Below are 23,711 nucleotides of genomic sequence, written 5' to 3' on the forward strand. Positions count from 1 at the left end.
TTTTAGTTGTATTTTTGAAGTGGTTGTTTACGGCGGCAATCTCCGGTGTTTACCTATGCCGCCATCTTCGATTCTCCTCACCCATCTGATTTTAATTAATAATGTTATCTTCCTTAATATATTTTTTACTCTTTTTGTTTTTTGTTTTTTGTTAATCCTTACCTGAGGATACGTTTTTCATTGATTTTTAGAGAGAGTGGAAAGGAGGGACAGAGACAGAGAGAGATAGAGAAACATCAATGTGAGAAAGACACATCGGTTGGTTGTCTCCTGCAGGTGCCCTGACCTGGGCTGGAGATCAAGCCTGCAACCAAGGTACATGCCCTTGACTGGAATAGAACCTGAGGCCCTTCAGTCCACTGGCCAATGCTCTAACCACTGGGCAAACAGCTAGGGCTATTTTTTTACTCTTAAATGTGCTTATACTTGTATTATTTGTTAGCTTTGAATGATACTGAACTTTACAGCATTACAAGTAGGCACGGCAGACTTACTAACTTCCCATCTCTTTCATTTTCCTTCTCTATGTTTTATTTCTATGTTGATTACATATCCTGATAGGAACATAGCATTTACATTCTAATTTGTAACTCTCCCTCATTTGTTTTTATCTCAGTTTTAAGGTTTAAAACATTTTAGCTCTCTGCCAGTCCTCTTTCTCTGGTTTCTCCAGTTATCTGTTGTGCTGAAGTTCATCTTCTAATAATTTTCTCAAGAAGAAATATCCCTTGAGTTTTTGTATGTTCAGAATTATATATCTGTGGACTTTTTGCTTGGTCACAAAAGTCTTTAATTTTGAAGGTCATCTTTTGTCCTTGATCCTCAGGTGTCTTTCTACCTTGCCTACAATCCTTGGCTTGAACCTGAGGATTATAACTTGCTCCCTTAGGGAGAATGGAGTGGTAAGATAGTAAACTGCTACTACCAGTAGTATGTTTTCAAGATTCATTCATGTTGTATCCTTGATTAGAATTTCCTTCCTATTTAAGGCTGATTAATATTTCATTGTATAGTCATGCTATATTTTGTTTACCCATTCATTTATTAGTTATTGGACATTTGGGTTGTATCTATTTAGCTATTGTGAATAATGCTGCAGTGACTATTTGTGTACAAGTTTTTGTGTACATTTTATGTTTTCAATTCTCCTGGGTACATATACCTAGGGGTGGATTTCTGTGTCTTAGCAACTCAGTGTTTAATGTTTTTGTAACTTCCAAACTTTTCACAGTGGCTGCACCATTTTATATTACCAAAAGCTATGATTGAGGATTCCAATTTTTCACCACTGCTTGTTGTCTCTTTTAGCTTATAGCAATCCTAGTATGTGTGAAGTGGCATCTCATTATGGTTTTGATTTGCATTTCACTAATGGCTAATGATTTTGAGCATCTTTTCATGTGCTTAATGGTCATCTTAATTGGAGAAATGTCTTTAAATCCTTTGTTCCCCTTTTTAGTTATGTTGTCTTTTTTAGTTATGAGTTTGTTATATTTTGTACATGTCCCTTATCAGACATAATTTGCAAATATTTTCTCCCATTTTATGAGTTATCTGTTACTTTCTTGGTATCAATTACAAGTTTTAAAATTTGATTTAATCCATCTTTACAATTTTTAAAGGTTTTAACTTTCAATTGTGTTCTTCCTTCATTAAAGAAATAGTGGTTAGCCGTGGCTGGTGTGGTTCAGTTGGTTGGAGTGTCATTCTGTGCAATGATGGGCTGTGAGTTCAATTTCTGGTCAGGGCACATACCTAGATTTCAGGTTTGATTCCCACTTGGGGCATGCACGTGAGGCAATAGATCAATGTTTCTTTCTCACATCAGTGTCTGTCTATCTGTCTGTCTCTTTCTCTCTTTCCCTCCCTCTTCCCTCAATCCCTCCCTCCTGTCCCTCCCTAGAATTAAAAAAAAAAATAGTGGTTAAAATAATCTCAAAAGGCTGGCATTTTATTTCTTAGCCTATTAATTTGAAGGACTCCACAGAAGTGAAATCTAGAATTTCCCTTAATTGGATATTATTTTATAGTTAATTTATACACACACACAATTGAAATTTCACAGAAGTGTTTATATCATAAATGTATAAAGATTAGAACCACTCCTAGCACCTCAGAACGCTCCCTCACCTAAATGAACTTCTGAGTATAAAGTCAATCAGAATCAGAGAAAGTACCTAAGAATCTCTTAGTTCCTTGTTTTAAATATAGGTGAACCTGGTTATTGGTTTAGTTACTTTGAAGCCATATAGATTTAACCAGATTTTAGCAGATGGATGTTCAGACTTTCTTTAGATTAATATAAACAGAATACTCTTCAGAGGTGGAATGCTTCCCTTGATTCTTAAACAACTTTTCCTGATCCAGCTTTTTTAAGGAGAGTTTGCTGGAGTTTTTTGTTTGTTTGTTTGTTTTTAAGATAAAACACAAATCAAATTTATTAGAGTTGTCCACAGTCAGCAATGGTGATGTTCTTGCTGGTCTTGCCATTCCTGGACCCAAGCGCTCCATGGCTGTCACAATATCCATGCCTTCTTTCACCTGGCCGAAGACCACATGTTTGCCATCCAACCACTCAGTCTTGGCCGTGCAGATGAAAAACTGGGAGCCGTTTGTGTTAGGTCCAGCATTTGCCATGGACAAGATGCCAGGACCTGTATGTTTCAGGATGAAGTTCTCATCCTCAAATTTCTCCCCATAGAATTCAGCGGTTCTCAACCTGTGGGTCGCCAACCTGTGGGTCGTTACCCCTTTGGGGGTCGAACGACCCTTTCACAGGGGTCGCCTAAGACCATCGGAAAACAAATATATAATTACATATTGTTTTTGTGATTAATCACCATGCTTTAATTATGTTCAATTTGTAACAATGAAAATACATCCTGCATATCAGATATTTACATTACGATTCATAACAGCAGCAAAATTACAGTTATGAAGTAGCAACGAAAATAATTTTATGGTTGGGGGTCACCACAACATGAGGAACTGCATTAAAGGGTTGCGGCATTAGGAAGGTTGAGAACCGCTGCCATAGATGGACTTGCCGCCTGTGCCATTATGGCGTGTGAAGTCACCACCCTGGCACATAAATCCCGGGATAATTCTGTAAAAGCAGGAACCTTTATAACAAAATCCTTTCTCCCCAGTGCTCAGAGCACGAAAGTTTTCTGCTGTCTTTGGAACTTTGCAAACAGCTGGAAGGAGACTCGGCCCAAGGGCTCACCGTTGTGGCGAGGTCGAAGAACACGGTGGGGTTCACGATAGTTGGTCATGGGCGGCTCCAGGGCGGCAGCGTCTGCAAAGCCATTTTGCTGGAGTTTTTATGAGAGACATTCTAATTGAACTTCCTCCCCTTCCTCTTGCTCAGTTCGGAAATATGAAAAAACTGAGTTTGTGGGAAATCTATTAGTATGTTATGTCACTTGATGGCGCTGTTGCTCTGGGAACATCAACATTCTGGAAAAAGTCTCAGAATTTAGATGTTGATTTCAGAGTAAATGACCCCAGTCTTTTGTATGTTATATTTTATGTTTTTTGAATCATCAGTTGTTTTAGTGTTTTCTAATTGACTGGTAACAGTGTTGTCTCTTATTTTTTTCCAGACATTTTGAACACATAAAATTCATAATTTTCAACAGTTAAATTCTTTAGATTGTGTTGATTTGATTTCTCTCTTTTTTTTCTCTTTTTTTCTTTTCTTTTTTTTTTTTTAGAGAGAGAGAAAAAGGGAGAGAGAGGGAGAGAGAAATATCAATGTGAAATTAAGACTGGATAAGCTGCTTCCTGCATGCCCCCTATTGAAGATAGAGCTTGAAAGCCAGGCATATGCCCTGACTGGGAATCAAACTGGCAAACTTTTATTGCACACACAGTGCTCAACCTACTGAGCCACACCCAGCCAGGGAAATTCTTTAGATTTTTAAAAGGAAAAAAGAGGGAAATTTCTTTTATGAAACTGTTTATGAGATAAAAACCTTTAAGAATGCCTTTTCCCCTCTCAGTAACGTGTGTATTTGCTTCTACATTCTTGTTATTACTTGTACTATTACTTGACTGGATGTTTACTAACTTGATGATCATTAACTGCTAGGAGGATAGTTAAATGTATGATTCAGGAGACCTTGAAAGTGTAAGTAAGGTTTTATTATTGTATAAGGAAAAACATTCTTTTAAAAGATTCACTCATTAACTCTCGTTAAAAATAATTATCAGTCTCTTAGAAGATTATAAAATTCAATTTTCAAAGAAAGGATGTAAGGTTACTTTCTAATTGACTTTCAGAAAAGTCAAATAATATATCTAGCTCAAATTTTAACAGAAATTTGCTCTTTAAGTTGATTAAAATGTTCTATTTATGTTTAAATAACTTTAATGTGCTCGATATAGAATTTGGCACTCCATTTTCTTTCAGGCTCATTTGTAGAAAAGACAGAAAAGCACACTTGTGCAGGACTAACATTAACAAAATATTTATGGTATTAGGGATTTTATTTTTTGAAGTAATGAATGAAGAATCATAAAAGTTGAAGATTTAAATAGGGCAGGATGACATTTAGTTTCAACTATCTATTATAACTATCTTTTACAAAGTGTAATGGAAAAAGAGGGATATTAGGAACTTGTTAGTTTGAGAACTTGTTGAGTTTAATAGGGGGTAGAGGATTCTCAGAGAATGGAACTTCCATGTAGCCAATTCCAATAGAAATAAAACCCAGGATTACTAACTAGCTGGAAAGGCTTAAAAGAATTCAGATCTTCTAGGGAATCTTTAAACTATGTTTTAAACCCCTTCTGAAGCTGAAACCACTTACCTGTGTTGTTAGGGAGCCTGAAGGGATAGCACAGACTGCTTTACTTTAAAATAAATAGCTATACCTACCTTTCTTTGGGGGCTGGGAAAAAACTTTGAAGTTGATTCAGCTAATTGGAAAAAGAAAAAAATGAAGCAAAGCGTAAGTGTCTTGTCCAGGAAAAGAAGAAAAAGGAAATGACCTACGTAAAAAAAATTTTGATGCTAAGTTATAATCTGAAATTTTATTGAAAAATACATTGAAAAGACAACCACAATTAAAATTAATTTTAAAATTTAAAAACTTGAGCTAGTTCTTCAAAAAATCTAAATAGAGAAGCATTTAGAAAGCATAAAAGAAAAGAACATTAAAAAGTTTATGAAATGAGCTAGATGATATGCTGGAGATATTTAAAAACTACTTGAAAATCTTAGTGAAACATAATTGTTTGGAATAAATACACATTTTTAGAATAATCCAAGACAAAATAGACGAGTCATCATGGGGAAAAATGTACAAAATTATCTGTTAATTTTGTCTTGAATAGATTAAGACTAGATAGCTTTATTGATTTGTTTTTTAGCCTTTATGAACAAGTAATTTTTCTGCTATATTGTTCATTCCAGAGCATGAAAAAGAAAACATGTCATATTATAATAGGAAGAAACAGGCAAAATTTATAACAAAAAAAGAGCCAGGAAGTTAAAAGTATTGACCAACCTCAGTTTTGAATTTTGTTATAAAAATCCTAAGTAAACCACTAACATCATATTTAATAGTATATTAAAAATAAAAATCTAGCCCTGACCGGTGGCTCAGTTGGTGGGATCATCATCTGTACACAACAGGTTGCAGTTTCAATTCCAGGTCAGGGCACATGCTAACTTGTGGGTTTGATCCTGGATCAAGTGCGTACGGGAGGCAGTCAATGTTTCTCTCACATCAGTTTTTTCTCCTTTCTCTCTAAAACCAATGAAAACATATCCTCACATGAGGATTAAAGTAAATAAGTATATATATAAATCTAGAATGATCAGAGGATTGACCTTAGGAATGAAAAGATATTTAAATAGGAAACCTATTAATATATATAATATCAGTAGTGAGAACTGTATGACTTTTATTAAAAAAATTTTTTTGTATTGATTTTGAGAGAGAGAAACATCAGTTTGTTGTTGCACTTATTTATTGATTTATTGTTTGATTCTTGTATGTGCTCTGACCAGGGATTGAACTTGCAACTTTGGCATATCAGGATGACACACACTCTAACCAACTGAGCTACTTGGTCAGGGCCTATGATTATTTCATTAATTGCATAAAAGGTATTTGATAAATGAGCTTCTATTTGATAATATATGAAACTTGATCAAGTTTAATATTCTTATAAAAATAGGATGATGTTTTATAATATAGTGAAGAATAGACTAAAGTTAACAATATACTTAATTGTGAGATACCAGAGACATTCATTTATCTAACAAGTGTCTATTAAGCACCTACTATGATCTAGGCCAGTGATGGCGAACCTATGACATGCGTGTCAGAGGTGACACGCGAACTCATTTTTTTGGTTGATTTTTCTTTGTTAAATGGCATTTAAATATATAAAATAAATATCAAAAATATATGTCTTTGTTTTACTATGGTTGCAAATATCAAAAAATTTCTGTGTGTGACATAGCACCAGAGTTAAGTTAGGGTTTTTCAAAATGCTGACATGCCGAGCTCAAAAGGTTCGCCATCACTGATCTAGGCACTGTTTTGAGAGCTGATAAACTGTCTCCCATGGAGCTTACATTCTAATGGGGAAGGGCGACAAACAAGATAACTAAACATAACAAGTAAGTAAATTATATAATACTACAGGCCCTGTGTGCCAGTGGGGTCCCTTGACCTGGCCTGTGCCCTCTCGCAATCTGGGACCCCTCAGGGGATGTTGGAGGCCCAGTGTATGGGTTCGGCCGGATCCCCGCAGGCCAGGCTGAGGGACCCCACCGGTATATGAATCTGTGTACTGGGCCTCTAGTATGTATATAAGATCTTTGGTTAATCTCTTCCCGTCCCCTCTCCCCCACTTTCCCTCTGAGATTCATCAGTCTGTTCCATGTTTCCATGCCTGTGTGTTGAACGTCTGTCCCCAGTGGTCAGTGCGTGTCAGAGGTACTGTTCGAACGGTCGCTTAGGCTTTTATATATAGAGATGTTAGAAGGTGATAAATTTTATTTTTAAAAAACAGTGCAAAAAAAAATAAAAAAATAAAAAACAGTGCAGGGTACGGGATTGGGTTGGGTGGATTTGCAGTTTCAAGGGAGCATTCAATGAGGAGGTGTTATTAGGGCTGACTTGCTTCCTAGGGGAGTAAGCAGCACGAACAGATATTTGGGGAATTACAGCTGTACTGCAGCTAACTGAGAACAGTCAGTGTGAAGGCTCTGAGGTAAGGGCTTGCCTGCTGTGTTGAGAATTAGTGAGGGGCTGGTGAGAGCAGTGAGCAGGAGACAATAATAGATGAAGTCAGATCAGTTTATGAGGTCACAGAAGTACTATTTGAGAGATTGAGAATTTAAGTCTCCTAACTCCTGGTGCATTGCTCTTTGTTATCCCATGACTTTAAGTCATTTTAATTTTTCTTACCTGTAGTTGTGGCAGTTGGAAGCAATGAACCTAAGCATACATTTAAAGTCCTATATTTGTATTTGGCAATTGATTATGTGAAAAAGAAAAAAAGTAAAACCTAATATTCTAACAGATAGAATATGTTAAAATATGGTATTCTCACTAAAGTTTGAAAATTTAGAAAGTAAATTTGGTATTAGTATGATTCTCTTTATTCAAGAAAAGTAAATTTTTGCCTCAGGCTTTCTTTTTTTTTGCAGCAGTAGACATTCAGAAAATGATTACATATTTGTGAGAGTATCTTATAGTAATATCTCATTCTGTAATATCAAGGAGTAATGTGACCCACATGTGTGCATTTTGTGTGACAAGAGCAATGTGCTAGGAGTTAGGAGACTTGGGTTATAAATCTCTCAAATAGTACTTATGTGACCTCATAAATTGATAAAACTTTTAAAATAATTTTTAGAAAACATTTTAAATAGAATTCACCATTAAATGTTTTGATTCAGCCCTAACCGGTTTGGCTCACTGGATAGAGAGCATCAGCCTGCGGACTGAAGGATCCCAGGTTCGATTCCGGTCAAGGGCATTTACCTTGGTTGTGGGCACATCTCCAGTAGGGAGTGTGCAGGAGGCAGCTGATAGATGTTTCTCTGTCATTGATGTTTCTAACTCTCTATCCCTCTCCCTTCCTCTCTGTAAAAAATGAATAAAATATATTTTAAAAAATGTTTTGATTCAGATTTTTACATAATGGATTGTATTTTTCATTGTTTCTTATGATGTATTTAAAAAGCTTATTGAGTTACTTACTACAAAGTCACCATGTTGTTTACTTCTTTCAACACCTGTTCCCTTCTGAAATAGTAATTAATAATGTCCACCTCATAGAATGAACAAGTTAAATAATGTGTGTTAGATGCCTAAGACAGGACCTGGCAGATTAGTAAGAATTAAATAAATGTTAATTTTTAAAATAAATTATAATGGTAAAAGAAATATAGTTTTTGAGGCTTTTAGGCATTAATTTGAGCACTTTCCTTTTCTTGACCCCATCTCCCCCCCAAAATTTTTTTTAACTGTTCCTCCCCACAGAAATCTTTAGTAAAAGGCAAAAGAGCTTTGTGATATGAAGAGAAACCAGAATATTCACCTTTCACATTTTATCTGCAGTCTTTCTTCCTTCACTATGTCCCTTCTTCCAGCTAAGGCTTCATCTGTCCATGCTGGGAGTTTTCGAGATCTAATTCTGAGCCTTTCATGTTATTCAGACTTTTCTCTGATGATCAAACCATTTTCATGTAGTATTCTATAGTGATAGATTCCAGGATAATTACAACATAGGATTATTTGTTTGTGGTCTAAGTGGCTTTAGGCTGTTGTCGTTTTGGGGCTCTTTCGTTGAATTTTTATAGTTTTTAGCTTCCTTCACTGTCAGCTCCCATTACTTGCTGCTGTCAGTGCAGCTGTTTGTTTATCTAATTATTTATTTATTTACTAGAGGCCCAGTACATGAATTCATGCACCAGTGGGGTCCCTCGGCCTGGCCTGCAGAATTGGGCTGAAACCGGCTCTCTGACATCCCCCAAGGAGTCCCGGATTGTTAGAGGGCACAGGCCAGGCTGAAGGACTCCACCGGTGCATGATTAGAGCTGGGGAGAGACGTGGGAGGTTGGCCAGCCAGGGAGGGATCATGGGAGGAGGGCTCCAGGTTGTGTCCAGCTTGTTTTGCTCAGTCCCAATCGGCCAGACCCCAGCAGCAAGCTAACCTACCGGTCTGTGCCTCTACCCCCTGGTGGTCAGTGCATGTCATAGCGAGCGGTTGAGCAGCCTTAGCATATCATTAGCATATTACACTTTGATTGGTTGAACGGCCGAACGGACACTTAGCATATTAGGCCTTTATTATACAGGATTAGTTTCTCGCTGCTTCTCATTTTCAGTGTCTAATTTGGTGAGTGTTGATTCATTGGAAAATCAAGTTTTATAAAATAATGTCTATGGCAGGAATGAAAAGTAAATTTTAGCTCATGTGTTGATTTTGATTGGTAGTAGTTGCCTGGAATGTTGTGTTAAGCAGGATTCTGGAGCTGCATCCAAGTTTGATGAGAAAGTGCTCTGATAATAAACTGGGGTGGCAGCACTGGTAATCACATATTTGCCATTTATTGTCTAAAGTAAGAGTAAATAGGCACTGCATGAGAATCTGAGAGGGTTCTATAGTGATTAAAATACGTAAGTTAGTATGTGGGTTGTGATATGATTTTGACCCTTAGATGCCTTTTGGATTATTGGTTACCCTTTTACTTTAGACATTGAGGTTTCCAAATTACTTATCAATGGATAAGTAAAGAAAATGGTTTAAAAGGATTCTGCTTTGCACTATTTAAGTTAACTTTGTTTACTTAGTAATTATGTGATTAAAAATTTAGCCTAAGTATTTTCTTCACTTGATATTTTATCAAAATTGCATACTAAGTAAAATTGCAAATATGTGATTAAAGCACTGGGTGGAAAATACCATATTGTTAATAAGCTTTCACAAAGCAAATTGAATTTCTGTGTACTTCATTATGATGGCAATAAAAAAGAATGTCTGTATGATTATTAGTTTTTTAACCATTAATTTGTGAATATATCTGAGGAAGTTTAAATTTTTTAATGAATTATTTCTTCTGTCTTTCTTTTTACATATATCACATGTAACTTTTGCAGGTTGGATTTGCTACCATTTTATGCAAGATTGGTTGCTACATTGCATCCCTGCATGTCTGATGTAGCAGAGGATCTTTGTTCCATGCTGAGGGGGGATTTCAGATTTCATGTATGTATTTAAGCATTTATTTTATAATTTACATAGATACATATACTTAAAAGTTGAGTGAGGATTCTTTAGTTTAAGAATATGATTTATTATTGGTAAGCATATTTTTGAAATCTGATAGTGGCCTAACAATTCAGAATCTAAGTCTAAATTTTTTAAATATAAACTTACTCAACAAAGCCTGAAATGATTAAGTGATATTACAATTTGGGGTTTAGCTGCTGCTGCTCTCTTATTTCTCCATTGTAGGTACTGCCCTTTTTGATTTTGTAAAGTAAAGAGAGAGCCAGCAGGCCTCATTGGTGTTCCCAGAAGAAACATTGGATTGGCCATTACCAGTCAGGGCACAGTGCCTATACGATGCCTGTTTAGGTATTGGGGGTTCAAATATTTGGGGCATATGAGGTTCCACAGAGGATGTGATTTCAGTGAATGCTGTTGTAGCCCATGTTTTTATTGATTCTTGCCTTAAGAATCTTTACCTTGGTGAATTCTTTAAAAAGTACCCTTGTAAAGTACTAGGGACCTGTTAGCCAGTTAGTGGTTCTTCAAAACCCATATTACCTAGTCATCTTGTGGAGGTGATATAGTTACAAATATAGTCCTGAAAAGAGTAAAATGATATGTTAGGGGTGACTGAAAGTGAGCATTGGTAGGCTTTGAAAAGACGTGAAATTCAAGTGTTTATGTTGTTAGCCAATGGAAAAATTGTGTTTACAAAATTTAGCTTTATAGTGAGTTACTTGGAATGTAAATAAATGTTTGCTATGCGCAGTATGCACTTTTTATTGCACTTGCTTTACACAATTCACTATTGCTGAGCACTTAGAGAACAATTCCCGAGGTCAGGAATCTCACCTGTAGTTGGGGAGATTAAGCAGATAGTAAGATTAAGCACTCACAGAATTAAGAGAGAAATAAAAATGTAAACCCTAAATATATTCGATATTATAAGGAATTGCATGTTTAATTGCCAAATGACTTGAGAGTCATTGCCTTGAGTTCAGAGGAAGGAGTAAGTGTCAGTGATGGGCTTCTTGTTCTAGGTGTTAATCTGTTAATATGATATTTGTAGTTAAGATTTTTCTGGGCCGCTTCTGGTAAAGTATATTTGAGATTTTCATAGTATTAAGTAATGGCACGTTTCTATGTTTAAAGAAGTTTGGAAGCACTGAGATCAAGAAAGTAAAATGATTTTATTTTTGTTTTATTATAAGAAGTCTGAAAGCTTTGATAGGGTAATGTGCATTGTGACCCTTCTGGAGGGGGTTAAATAGGTAGTCACTCAGAGAACACACTTTGATAAATGCTGCTAGTTCAGGGACAGATGCATCAGAATTCATGATATTCTTGTTGACATATTTAATCTCATCATACAAATATGAAACTTTTATTAGCAGATAGTAAGATTGTATTTTATTGAGTTATATGCATACACCCTTAACCAAATTCAAAATTAAAATGCAAGTTGTTACACCAAGCATAATTAGTGCTTTTGGTGAGAAACTTAAAATTAAGAAAATTCTATTCATGTATGCTTTCCCTCTCACCTTTAAAAATTGGGAAGAGAGTTTAAGGAACTGGCATTTTTTTGTTACTAGAAGAATATCAGTGTTAGGAATATACTTTGGTAACCACTGCTCTTGGGGGTGAAGGGAGGAGAGAAGAAACACCTACTTTTTCCAAGATCTGTTTGTTCCCTACCCCCAAATCTGCACACTTTGCCAGTGACTTTTTATTAGGCTATAAATATGCTTAACACTAATATCCTTAAATGAAAATAAAATAATAGCAACAAGTAAACTTATCTCAAACAATCCCCTCTCCCCATTCTCTTTCATTTTCTTCTTGTTCAAGTTTTTTAAAGTATACTTGTTTCTTCTACTACTGACATTTATCCTTTGTTCTATCATAGCACCCTGGCAGAGACCACCAGTGTCTTCCTAATTGCCTTATGTTAGTCAGTATCTCTGCAAATTCTAAACTGCTGGACTCTTCGCTTTTTAGGAAACTGTCATTCTGGCTCTACCACATGCTAGTGTTGTAACTTTGGCCAAGTTACTTAAGTGTTTGAAACCTCAGTTTCCTTGCCTATTAAATGGGGATAATAGTTATATCTTTTAAAACAATTGTTTTTTATGGATTAAATGAGATAATGCATATAAAGTTGATCCCACAGTGCCGGGGCATAGATATCATTATAATAATAATTCTTCTCTGCCACCCCTTTCTCCTAGTTCTTACTTATGACTACCATTCTCAATGTCCTTTGCTCTTTTTTCCAGCTGAGTTTATGTGTTGGTGTTCCCCAGACTTTCTTCCTTCACCCTCCTTTTTGACGGAACACATTTTACCTGGGGTTCAGTTAACATCTATTTCCCAGCAACCTCCAATACATATCTCTTGCCAGAACCTCTCTCCTGGTGCTTAGTAAGTTCTCATGTACGTCTAGCTAAATATGTTCATAAACTCATTAATTTCTTCTAAAAAATGTCTTTATCCTTCTCTTCCTTATATCAACTTCTATATTCTCCCTGTAAATTTGTGATATATTTTATCTGATCACTAAGAGAAATACCTCTATTTTTGCCCCTCTGACATTTAGGAGCCAGTGGTCACCAAATTCTGTTGATACTATTTTCTAAAACACCCCCTCAAATTTATGGTCTCCTTTTCATACCCACTGCCACTGCTTTTCATTTTCCAGAGCTTGAAATATGAGAATAGCTTTTAAACCAGGTGTCCCCATCTCTGCCTTCTACCTAGCTCCATCATATTATCACATCTGATTTTATTTGACCTAGCTTAAGAATCTCACCTGAGAAATAAAGCTGGTTAGCAAAACTGTATGAAATACATATAGTAGTCAAAGAAATTCTAGTATTCTAGTTAAAACAACAGATTTGCTAATTTGACTAGTAGAGTAGTAAACCTAATAGAAATGAAACCATTCACATATACTATGATCAAATTTGGAGAATGAATTTGGCAATATGTTTCAGAATCCTGAAAGGCATTCATACATTGGACAACTCTGGGAATCTGTCCTAAAAATTCTATATACCCCCAACGCTGTATTCACATTATGAATTGTAATAGGAAAAAGAAAACAGAAAATAACATAAAAGCCAAACAATGGATTAAGAAAATGATATAGAGCCATTGAAAGTGGTATTTACCAAAAAGTTTTCATCTCATAGAGAAAGCACTTTTAGGGGGAAAAAGCAAGCTATAAAATCTTACACATAATAAACTTACAGTTACGTTAAAATGTATTATCAGTATGTTAGCAGTGACTGTCTTTGAATTGTGAGAAATGTTTTTTCTTTTCTAATTCTCTAAATTTTTAGCAGAGTCTACTTTGATAACGAGGGGACAACTTTTACATAAATATAAACATATCAACCTCACTGATTGACATTTTTTAAAAATTTAAATTTTTTCCCATCACCATTAATCTCCCCTATACCCTATTCCACCTCCACCCCTGCAATCACCACACTGTTGTTTGTAACTGATTGACATTTTTAAAATTAGTGTTCTCTTAGCTTTTTAAGTAAGCCTCTCGGTAAAATAAGTTAACCACATATTCCAATATAGGCATATTTATTTATAAATTAGTATGCCTTTACAATTGTACCAAATACTTTATGTACTTTCTAAATCAGATAAAAGTACACTGAAAATTATTATATAAAAACAAAAACATAAATAGAAATTCTAATACCCCATACCCTAGTAGATCAAGAGTCTTGCCTATCCTACTTTGTAGATTAGTGGTCCACAGAATAAATGTTTTTTTAAAAGGAAAATGTACTTATAGACTTAGTGCCTACTTAGTGTTTAGCCTATAGTAGATTTTCCAAAAAATTACTTGAGTGATTACAAAAATAAAGTTTATATAAACAAAATGAGCAAGTTATGGTGAATAGAAAGTATAATGTCTACTTAAGATGACGTTTAGGGGTGCGAGTATTCTTTCTATAGGGGAATAATGAATGATAGGCCTTGGAAATTCTTTTTATATGTTGACATATCTGAAGAGTTTTTATTAATATTGCATATGAATTTAGTTACTCAATCTCAGTTTTAGCTGTCAATAAGCTGTAAGCACCATTTTTGCTAAAGATGATTAATTATATAAGTAAAATTTTATATGACATTGAACTAAAGTATATATAAAAATTAAACGTTAATTCATCTGAACTTACTTTTGCAGAAGTGTTTTGACATACCTTTTGATCTAAAGGAGTCAACAAATGAGACTGGAAAATACTGAATGAGGATTCAGAATGAGTTAGTCTTTTTTTATAAGTGACAGTCTTTTGAAAAGCCTTTTTTTCATCTGAAAATGAGGGAATGAGATCATTGATTTCTAATACTTCATTTAAAAATTCTCTAATTTTGTTATGTTAGTGAGATTGTATCTCCTTAACCTCAATAATGTTTAAGAGTAATTGTGGAAAGAAAATACACTGTTACATGTTTTGAAAGCTGTAACGCTCAGTAATACTTAAAATTGTATGATACTCCACTGCAGTTGTTAAGAGCTTGTGCATCCAGAATCGCCCAAGGAGATTTTTAAAAACATATATGTATTTCCCAGCCCTACTCCCCATAAATATCAGTGTATCACTTTTGAAATGCTTTTTTACACTTTTTTATTTCTATATTGTTCTAACTCTAAAATAAACACGTGCTCAGTGTTCATGATTAGAAAATATAAACATATAAAGTAGAAAGAAGGCAGAAAAACCACATAATTTCATCACTTAAAAGCGAATCCCAGTAATATTTTAGTATATTTTCTTTACCTTTATTTCTCCGTAGTTTTTCATGGATGAATTTATATTGTATGTACAATTTTCCATTCTTTATTTCTCACGCAGAAACATTTTACAGTGTCATTTAAATCACTTCTTATACATCATTTTAAAGGTTGTATAATCTTTTGTCCTGTATATTACTTGCTTATTATCAAGTGAAGTGTAGTTATCATTACCACCACCATCATCGTCATCATCCTTATTTTTATCCTTATTTTACCAAGTGAACCAACAGGTTTAGAGGGTTTATGTGAATTGTCTAAGATCATATACCCTCAAAAAATGGCATAGAGTGACCATAAAGGCTGAGATGTTCTGACCATAGATACTTTGTTCTTTCATTTCTGCAATATATGCATAAACATTAAGCATTTTTATTTATTTGTTTACTCAGTAAACATTTAATGTCTATGTATTAGTGATAAAAATATACAAATATAGATAAAATTAATAGTAGCTAATAGTTATTGGACTCTTCTTGGTCTTTGTAAGTACTTTTGCATGTGCTGTACATGTACCAATTCACTTAAGACTCACAACACCCCTACTAGGCATGTTATTTTTATTATTTCCATTACACAAATGAGGAAATTGAGGCATAGAATTTAAATAACAGCTAGTAAATTATGGAACTTGGATTTAAACCCAGCAAATCTTGCTCAGGATCCACATTTGTAATCTATCCTAGGAGTTCACAAAGTAAGAAAAATTAATAATTTGATCCGATGTATTTGTGAAAGGGTCTTTATGAAGGCTGTACTCTTTTCTAAATTGCAAGGCTAAAACAGTCAATTTTATTCAATATAATTTTGTTTAATATTAGAAACTAGAAACCAAATTAGGTTTGGTTTTCTGATGAAAATGTAATTCTGAGGTTAAATCCAATTACATTTATCTTGAGGTCTGTTCACACTGTATTGTTGTAATAGGATTTTGTCATATTCAGTATTTCTTCAAATGTATGCCTAAGTAGGAGGTTATATTTGCAAAGGACTTGAACTTTAATATATGGCTGTGACTGCTGATAAAAGAGAATAGTTATTATATTGGAAATGTCATTATAATGAATTTATAATAAAAAATGCAATATATAGTTTGTCACTATAATATAGTAACTGAGCCTTAATAATATTTTTGATTAAATGAGCTTTTGGTGTTCATTATTTATAAAGCAGCATCTCCTAAAGTGTGTTCCTTATGATATTAATATAATGGAATCTTAACTAGTCATTGTTAACATTTCAAAAGGGGGATTTATGTTGCCAAATAAATTTGAGAAACATTTAATTAAGTTAAACAGATTTCTTATTTTGTGATCCTTTTAGCCTTATAAAATGCATTATTTGACTATGGAACTGTTTTTGCAAAGCACATCCTGGCATTGGTGTTATACAGAGCTTATTTTGCCTTAATGTAAAACAATTTGAATATAGCAGGAAATTATACCAAATTTATTTAAAATATTTAGAGTGAGTTCAGTCTCATTAAAATAACAGTTCTTACCAGAGATTTCAAAGTGTTAATTATCTAAGCAGTATCTCTTTTAATTTGTAGGTACGAAAAAAGGACCAGATCAATATTGAAACAAAGAACAAAACTGTTCGTTTTATCGGAGAACTAACTAAATTTAAGATGTTCACAAAAAATGATACACTGCATTGTTTAAAGGTTAGTGCTGAATTATTTTTAATAGACAAATTTAAAGTTTTGTGTTTTTTTTTTTAAATATATTTTATTGATTCTTTACAGAGAGGAAGGGAGAGAGACAGAGAGTTAGAAACATCGATGAGAAAGAAACACCGATCAGCTGCCTCCTGCACACCTCCCACTGGGGATGTGCCCGCAACCCAGGCACATGCCCCCGACCGGAATCGAACCCGGGACCCTTCAGTCTGCAGGCCGACGCTCTATCCACTGAGCCAAACCGGTTTTGGCTAAAGTTTTTTTTAAAAAAATATATTTTATTGATTTTTTACAGAGAGGGAGGGAGAGAGATAGAGAGTTAGAAACATCGATGAGAGAGAAACATCGATCAGCTGCCTCCTGCACATCTTCTACTGGGGATGTGCCCGCAACCAAGGTACATGCCCTTGACCGGAATCGAACCTGGGACCTTTCAGTCCACAGGCCGACGCTCTCTCCACTGAGCCAAACCGGTTTCGGCCAAATTTAAAGTTTTTGTTACAGATGCTAGAAAAAGTAAAATAATTAAGAAATATTTGATTTATACAAAGGAAGGCAAGAAGGGGGTAAAAAGGAACATTAAACAGGTGAGCAAAATAGAAAACAAATAATAGCCCAGTCGGTTTGGCTCAGTGGTTGACCTATGAACCAGGAGGTCACTGTTCGACTCCTGGTCAGGGCACATGTCCTGGTTTCAGGCTCGATTCCCAGTGTGGGGCGTTCAGGTGGCAGCTGATCAGTGATTCTCTCGCATCATTGATGCTTCTATCTATCCCTCTCCCTTCCTGTCTGAAATCAATAAAAAATATATATATATTTAAAAAGGCATTTGCTTAAAAAACAACAACACACCACCACCACTATATGCTACCTATAAGAAACATACTCTTAAATACAAGGTTGGGCAAAAGGAAGTTTACAGTTAGAATATGAGAAAGAGCGTTTTTCTTGTATTATTTATTTATTAATTATTGTATTATTTATTTGTATAACTATAAAACTATTTTGCCCACCCCTTTATAAAAATCAGAAAGACTAAAGTAGAAAGATGGGGGAAATATACCATGGAAGCACTTTTTAAAAAGACACCTGATTTCATTATTATCAGACAAAGTAGACTTTAAGGGATGAAGCTGTATTAGAAATAAAGAAGGTTAGTTGGCTCTGGCCTGTGTGGCTCAGTTAGTTGAGTGTTGTCCCATGTAGCAAAAGGTCACTAGTTTGATTTCCCATCATGCACATGCTCAGTTGTGGGCTCGATCCCCAGTAGGGGCGAGCAGGAGGCAGCCAATTACATCAGTGTTTCTCTCTTACCCCCCCCCCCCTTTCCTTCTGCTCTAAAATCAATAAAAACATATTTTTAAAAAAATTAATAAAGAAGGTTAGTTGATAGTGATGAAGAGGTCATTTTAACATGAAATTGTTACTTCCTGAATCAGTATACATCTAATAATGTAGCTTCAAAGTATATAAAGAAACAATTGACAAAAGAAATCTAATCTAATAAAAGACAAACATGCAAATTGACCGTACCTTCCCTATGCCTTAAGCCACGCCCACCAGCCAATCAGAGTGACTATATGCAAATTAACCCAACCAAGATGGCGGCCGGCAGCCAAGGAGCTGGAGCGAGCAGGAGGCTTGGTTGCTCCAGTGATGGAGGAAGCCAAGCTTCCCACGGCCAGCTCTGAGCTCCACTGAAGGCAACAAAGTTTCAATTATAGGAGATAAATAAACCCCAGATACCTGCTTTCAGCCGGCTGTGGCCATGGAGCTGGAGCGAGCAGGAGGCTTGGTGGAGGGCTCTGAGCTCCACTGAAGGCAACAAAGTTTCAATTATAGAAGGTAAATAAATCCCAGAATAAAGAAAAACAGGAGAGGCTGGGAGCTTCCATCACCAGAGGGTTTGGCCAGCCTGAAAACAGACCTCAGCCCCTCACCCAGGCTGGCCAGGCAACCCAGTGGGGACCCTCCACCCTAAAGGGGGTGTGGCCAGCCTGAAAACAGCCATCAGCCCCTCACCCAGGCTGGCCAAACCTCCATGGGGTGAGGGTCCCCCCTTGGGGGTCTTGACCAGCCTGCAAACAGCCATCAGCCCCTCACCCAGGCTGGCCAGGCACCCCAGTGGGGACCCCCAACCTGAAGGGGGTGTGACCAGCCTGCAAACACCCATCAGCCCCTCACCCAGGCTGGCCAGGCACCCCAGCAGTACCCCCACCCTGATCCCGGACACCCTTCAGGGCAAACCAGCCAGCCCCCACCCATGCACCAGGCCTCTATCCTATATAATAAAAGGGTAATATGCAGACTGACCCTAACAGCAGAACAACTGGGAATGACTGGTCATTATGACATACACTGACCACCAGGGAGCAGATGCTCAATGCAGGAGATGCCCCCTGGTGGTCAGTGCGCTCCCACAGGGGGAGCTCTGCTCAGCCACAAGCCAGGCTGACGGCTGCCAGTATAGCGGTGGTGGTGGGAACCTCTCCCACCTCCTCAGCAGCACTAAGGATGTCAAACTTCAGCTTAGGCCTGCTCCCCGCTGGCAAGTGGACATCCCCCGAGGGTTCCCGGGCTGCCAGAGGGATGTCTGACTGCCATCTTAGGCCCAATTCCCCGGGGAGGGGGGCCTATGCCATCAGGTGGTCATCCCCTGAGGGGTCCCAGACTGTGAGAGGGCACAGCACGGGCTGATGGACCCCCGCCCCCCCCAGTGCACAAATTTTTGTGCACCGGGCCTCTAGTCTATAATAAAAGCAAAATATGCTAATTAGACCAGATATCCTTCTCCCGGGTGCCTGCTGCCAGAGGGAAGCCGATGCCTGCAGCCAGAGGAAGGAAGGCCTGTTTTGCACGAATTTCGTGCATCTGGCCTTTAGTAAAGAAATAAAAGAGAAATAAAAAAATTCATAATCATAGTGAGAGACTTGAAAACACTTTAATAGCTGAAAGAGGCAGACAAAATCTGTAAGTACTATATATGCAGAATTGAACAGCACAATTAACAGTTTTGATGTATTTGGCACTATACCCAAAAGAATCAGAATTTACATGGAAAAATATTCATGTTTGTCAAAACAACCAAGATATCAAGTGATGTGATATGTCTGAATCTATTTTGGTTTAGAAAATATGCATAGAAAAAGATTGGGAGAATAAATACTACCAAAATGTTGTGGTAATGTGTTGTGTTTATAAATTTTATACAATAAGTCTTTTGTAGTCAGAATTTTAAAAATAAATGTTATTTAAACCAAAACAAAATAATTTAGAGAATGTAAGCTATATATGTGATGTGTTTAAATTTGTGACATTTAATAATACATTTAAAAAGGGCTTTGATATTAATTTCCGTATAACTATCTAAAATGAAAAACATTAAATACATTGAAGCTTTTAGAAAAGATTTTTATGGCAAAACACAAAAGATGTCTATCGATGAGGACTGTTAAACTAAAAGACTAGCTTTTGTTTTTTATACTGACATTTTTAAAACTGTTACACACATTAGAAATATAATGTTTTTTCTCTCTAATAGGCTTGAAGTATTGTCTTTGTGGTTTTTCATCATTATTATTATTACAGATGCTTCTATCAGACTTTTCCCATCACCATATTGAAATGGCATGTACCCTATTGGAAACATGTGGAAGATTTCTTTTCAGATCTCCAGAATCTCACTTGAGGACCAGTGTACTTTTGGTAAGGGTTTCAGAATCCTAGCAAGAGCTTGAGGTTGTTGATTTACTTCAGGGGTTAAAAATATTGACCAGTGCCTGCTTGCTCTGTCATAAAAACATACACTTTTCTACCTTAACTAGAACATCCTATACATATAAGCTGCCATTCCTGGATAGCCGTTGGTATTTTTCTCGCTTGGCTCTTAGTGAGTTAACAATATTGTGAATGGGGATTAAGTTTAACCAAAGATAACTTTAAAAAAAATCTTTAATGTTGAAATTATTACAGATGTAGATATCCCTTTTCCCCCCCATTAACCCCTTCTTGCCCGCACCCGCCCCAGGCCTTTACCATACTATTATCTGTGTTCATGGGTTATGCACATATGCATACAAGTTCTAACCAAAAATAACTTTGACAAATGATACAAATGAGCAGGTACTCTTAATACTATTATGTTAGGTTGGCGTGCCATAAGCACATAAATTATAAACAACATATATAATTAAATTTTAAAATTAAAAAATATAAAATATAAGTCTAAAAAATTACCTTGTGAGAGAAGTTACTTCGTAAGTTAATTAGAATGGCTAAATGACCATCAAGTTTATTAATCAATTAAGTTATTATGCTTATTGGTAATATTCATGCAGTTTGCTGATAGCCTTTTGCAGGATTGGTATTAGTGTTCAAGAGAGCTCTGGTTTAGGAATCCCTGGGCATACACTGTCATTACATCACTGTTGCTGTTACAAAAGTCTTGATTGTGTCATTTTCTCTAGGTATCTTATTTTTTTAGAATCCAGTTGAAAGCCTGAGTTCTCTGCCAATAATATTTAAAAATGAAGAAACATGAGCATTTATTTCTCCTAAACAAAAATATTAATGTGAAGGCCATCAAATAGAATTGATTTCCAAATTCTCTTTAAGTTTATATCATATTAATCATATAATAGTTATTCCAAGTTCAAATTTTATTGTAACAAGGAGAAAATTCTTCCTCCTCTTTGGCTCCTACTGATAAGATTAAATGAGACACTGCATATAAAAATGTATTAATTGAAACACGTTCTTATTAACCAATGTTACCCAATATATTTAATTAAATAAAAATGTAATAGAGATGCTAGGAAAGCTTATTTTTTATTATCTACTTTTTACTTATAACATTGAATCCTTAATATTTACTTTTTGCTGGGGAAAATATTTACTAATTGTGGTAGTATGGATGAACGTCACATTGCTGAAAACCAGAGTCCTTCCTGTCTGACTGGTTTTCTTGGTTCATTGGATCTTTTCCCCTCTTACAGCAAAAGAAACTAGCCTTTATTAGTGATTCTCTTGCTTTCTGGATAGAAACCTTATTTATCATTTAACATTTTTGTGAGGCCTATGTGTCAGGCATGTTTAGGAGAAGTGGTACAAAGTATACAATTGCCAAAGTGGTCCATATCTAGTGCTAATTCGAATACAATGTTGTAAGTGCACTAATAGAGCTATGCAGAGAACATTATGGGCTCATGAGGGGGGAGGGGGTACTTAAGCTAGACCGATGAACCAAGAAATATCTTCCCTAACAGCTTCATAGTATTCACTGAGTACAAACTCTTATGTCAGACCCATGGGGTATAAAGATGAAAAAGATAGTCCATGCTCTCCTGGAGTCTTAAGTCAGACAGAGGAGTAAATAGGCAATTGGAATACATGTGTAAAAGCAATATAGGGCGTAGATAGAAGAGACATTTAATCTAGTCTTGGTATGTCAGGATAAGTTTCCTGGAAAAGTGGTGTTTATTTTAGAGACTAATCTGAGTCTTCAAGGCAGAGAAGAAAGACGCATCTAGTCAAGCAGCTGCAGATAAAACTGGAGAGGCAAGCAACAAAGTAGATTTATAAAGAGCCCTGAGTCCTTTACCAGCAGTTTCCCTCTACACACTTAAAACCCAGAGTTCTTACCATGTCAGCAGAGTCTGTTATTACTTGAGCCTCTCTACCTCTCATATCTCATTTCATGCAATTTCTTGTGGGCAACCTCAATGGCCTTCTTTTAGTTCCAGTAACATATAACTCTCGCCTCAGAGCCTCTGATCTTGCTATTGTTTCTGCTGTGAATGCTCTCTCCATGGCTTAGATCTCACTTTCTTAGAGAGGCTGTCCCTAACCCCCTCTACCTAAAGTATAAAGTAGGCTTCTCATAACTCTCCATCTTAGTGCCTTATTATTTTTCTTCATACCGCTGATTACAATTATTATTTAAAATATTGTAAGTTTTTTTGTTGAATTGTTTATTCTGTCTTCTTACGCCACATTGTTAGGCTTCACGAAGGTAGGAATCATGTCTGTCTGTCTTCACTGGTAAGTTCCAGCACCTGGAGTAGTGCCTAGCACAGCCGTGGGCAGACTACGGCCCGCGGGCTGGATCCGGCCCATTTGAAATGAATAAAACTAAAAAAAAAAAAGACCGTACCCTTTTATGTAATGATGTTTACTTTGAATTTATATTAGTTCACACAAACACTCCATCCATGCTTTTGTTCCGGCCCTCCGGTCCAGTTTAAGAACCCATTGTGGCCCTCGAGTCAAAAAGATTGCCCACCCCTGGCCTAGCACATAGTAAGTGCTAAGTAAAATGTTCATTAAATGACTGAACAATTCAGTAATCTTAGTGTTTAGTACAGTGGTTCTCAATCTTCTGGCCCTTTAAATACAGTTCCTCATGTTGTGACCCAACCATAAAATTATTTTCGTTGCTACTTCATAACTGTAATGTTGCTACTGTTATGAATCATAATGTAAATATCTGATATGCAGGATGGTCTTAGGCGACCCCTGTGAAAGGGTCATTTGACCGCCAAAGGGGTCACGACCCACAGGTTGAGAACCTCTGGTTTAGTATGATGCTATTTTAAGAATTAGGAGTGCTGTTTTAAGATCTTAAGCTAGTCAGTGGTTCTCAACAGGCATCTAGTGGGTAGAGGTCAAGGTTGCACAAAACATCCTACAATGCACAGGACAGCAAAGAATTATCCAGTCCAAAATGTCAAATTGAGAAAGCCTAAAGTAGATGATGATTGACTAGATCTGTGTTTTTAATCACCTTCTCTGAGTTGATGCTCTGGACAAGATATAAGACGTTGGGGGCTTTTAGTTTTCTTATCTATAGAGACATGTCAGATTTATCTGGTACAGTATTGAATGGCACAAGCTCTGAGAATAATTTTTTTTTCCTCAGTTGTATGTGGGCAGCCAGAACCCCTTTATTCATATTTTTGGTTCTTA

General features: G+C 36.1%; 1 protein-coding gene and 2 pseudogenes across 8 annotated transcripts in view; 1 reads left to right on the forward strand and 2 right to left on the reverse strand.

Annotated features, from left to right (window-relative positions):
* Nucleotides 1-23,711, forward strand: part of UPF2 (UPF2, regulator of nonsense mediated mRNA decay) — a 131,611-nt gene that overhangs the window by 63,805 nt on the left and 44,095 nt on the right. For 7 of the 8 annotated variants that reach the window (XM_006098215.3, XM_023761955.1, XM_023761956.1 and 4 more), the window contains 3 exons: nt 10,131-10,239; nt 16,620-16,733; nt 20,337-20,453. In XM_006098215.3, coding sequence (XP_006098277.1) covers nt 10,131-10,239; nt 16,620-16,733; nt 20,337-20,453 — 340 coding nt within the window. The remainder of the gene's footprint in view (nt 1-10,130; nt 10,240-16,619; nt 16,734-20,336; nt 20,454-23,711) is intronic. The other variant, XM_023761954.1, reaches the window with a different exon arrangement.
* On the reverse strand, nt 2,421-3,271 carry LOC111827821 (annotated as a pseudogene).
* LOC111827823 lies at nt 8,479-8,564 on the reverse strand (annotated as a pseudogene).

Source organism: Myotis lucifugus, unplaced genomic scaffold (assembly GCF_000147115.1).
Source record: "Myotis lucifugus unplaced genomic scaffold, Myoluc2.0 scaffold_223, whole genome shotgun sequence".
Lineage (NCBI taxonomy): Eukaryota > Metazoa > Chordata > Mammalia > Chiroptera > Vespertilionidae > Myotis > Myotis lucifugus.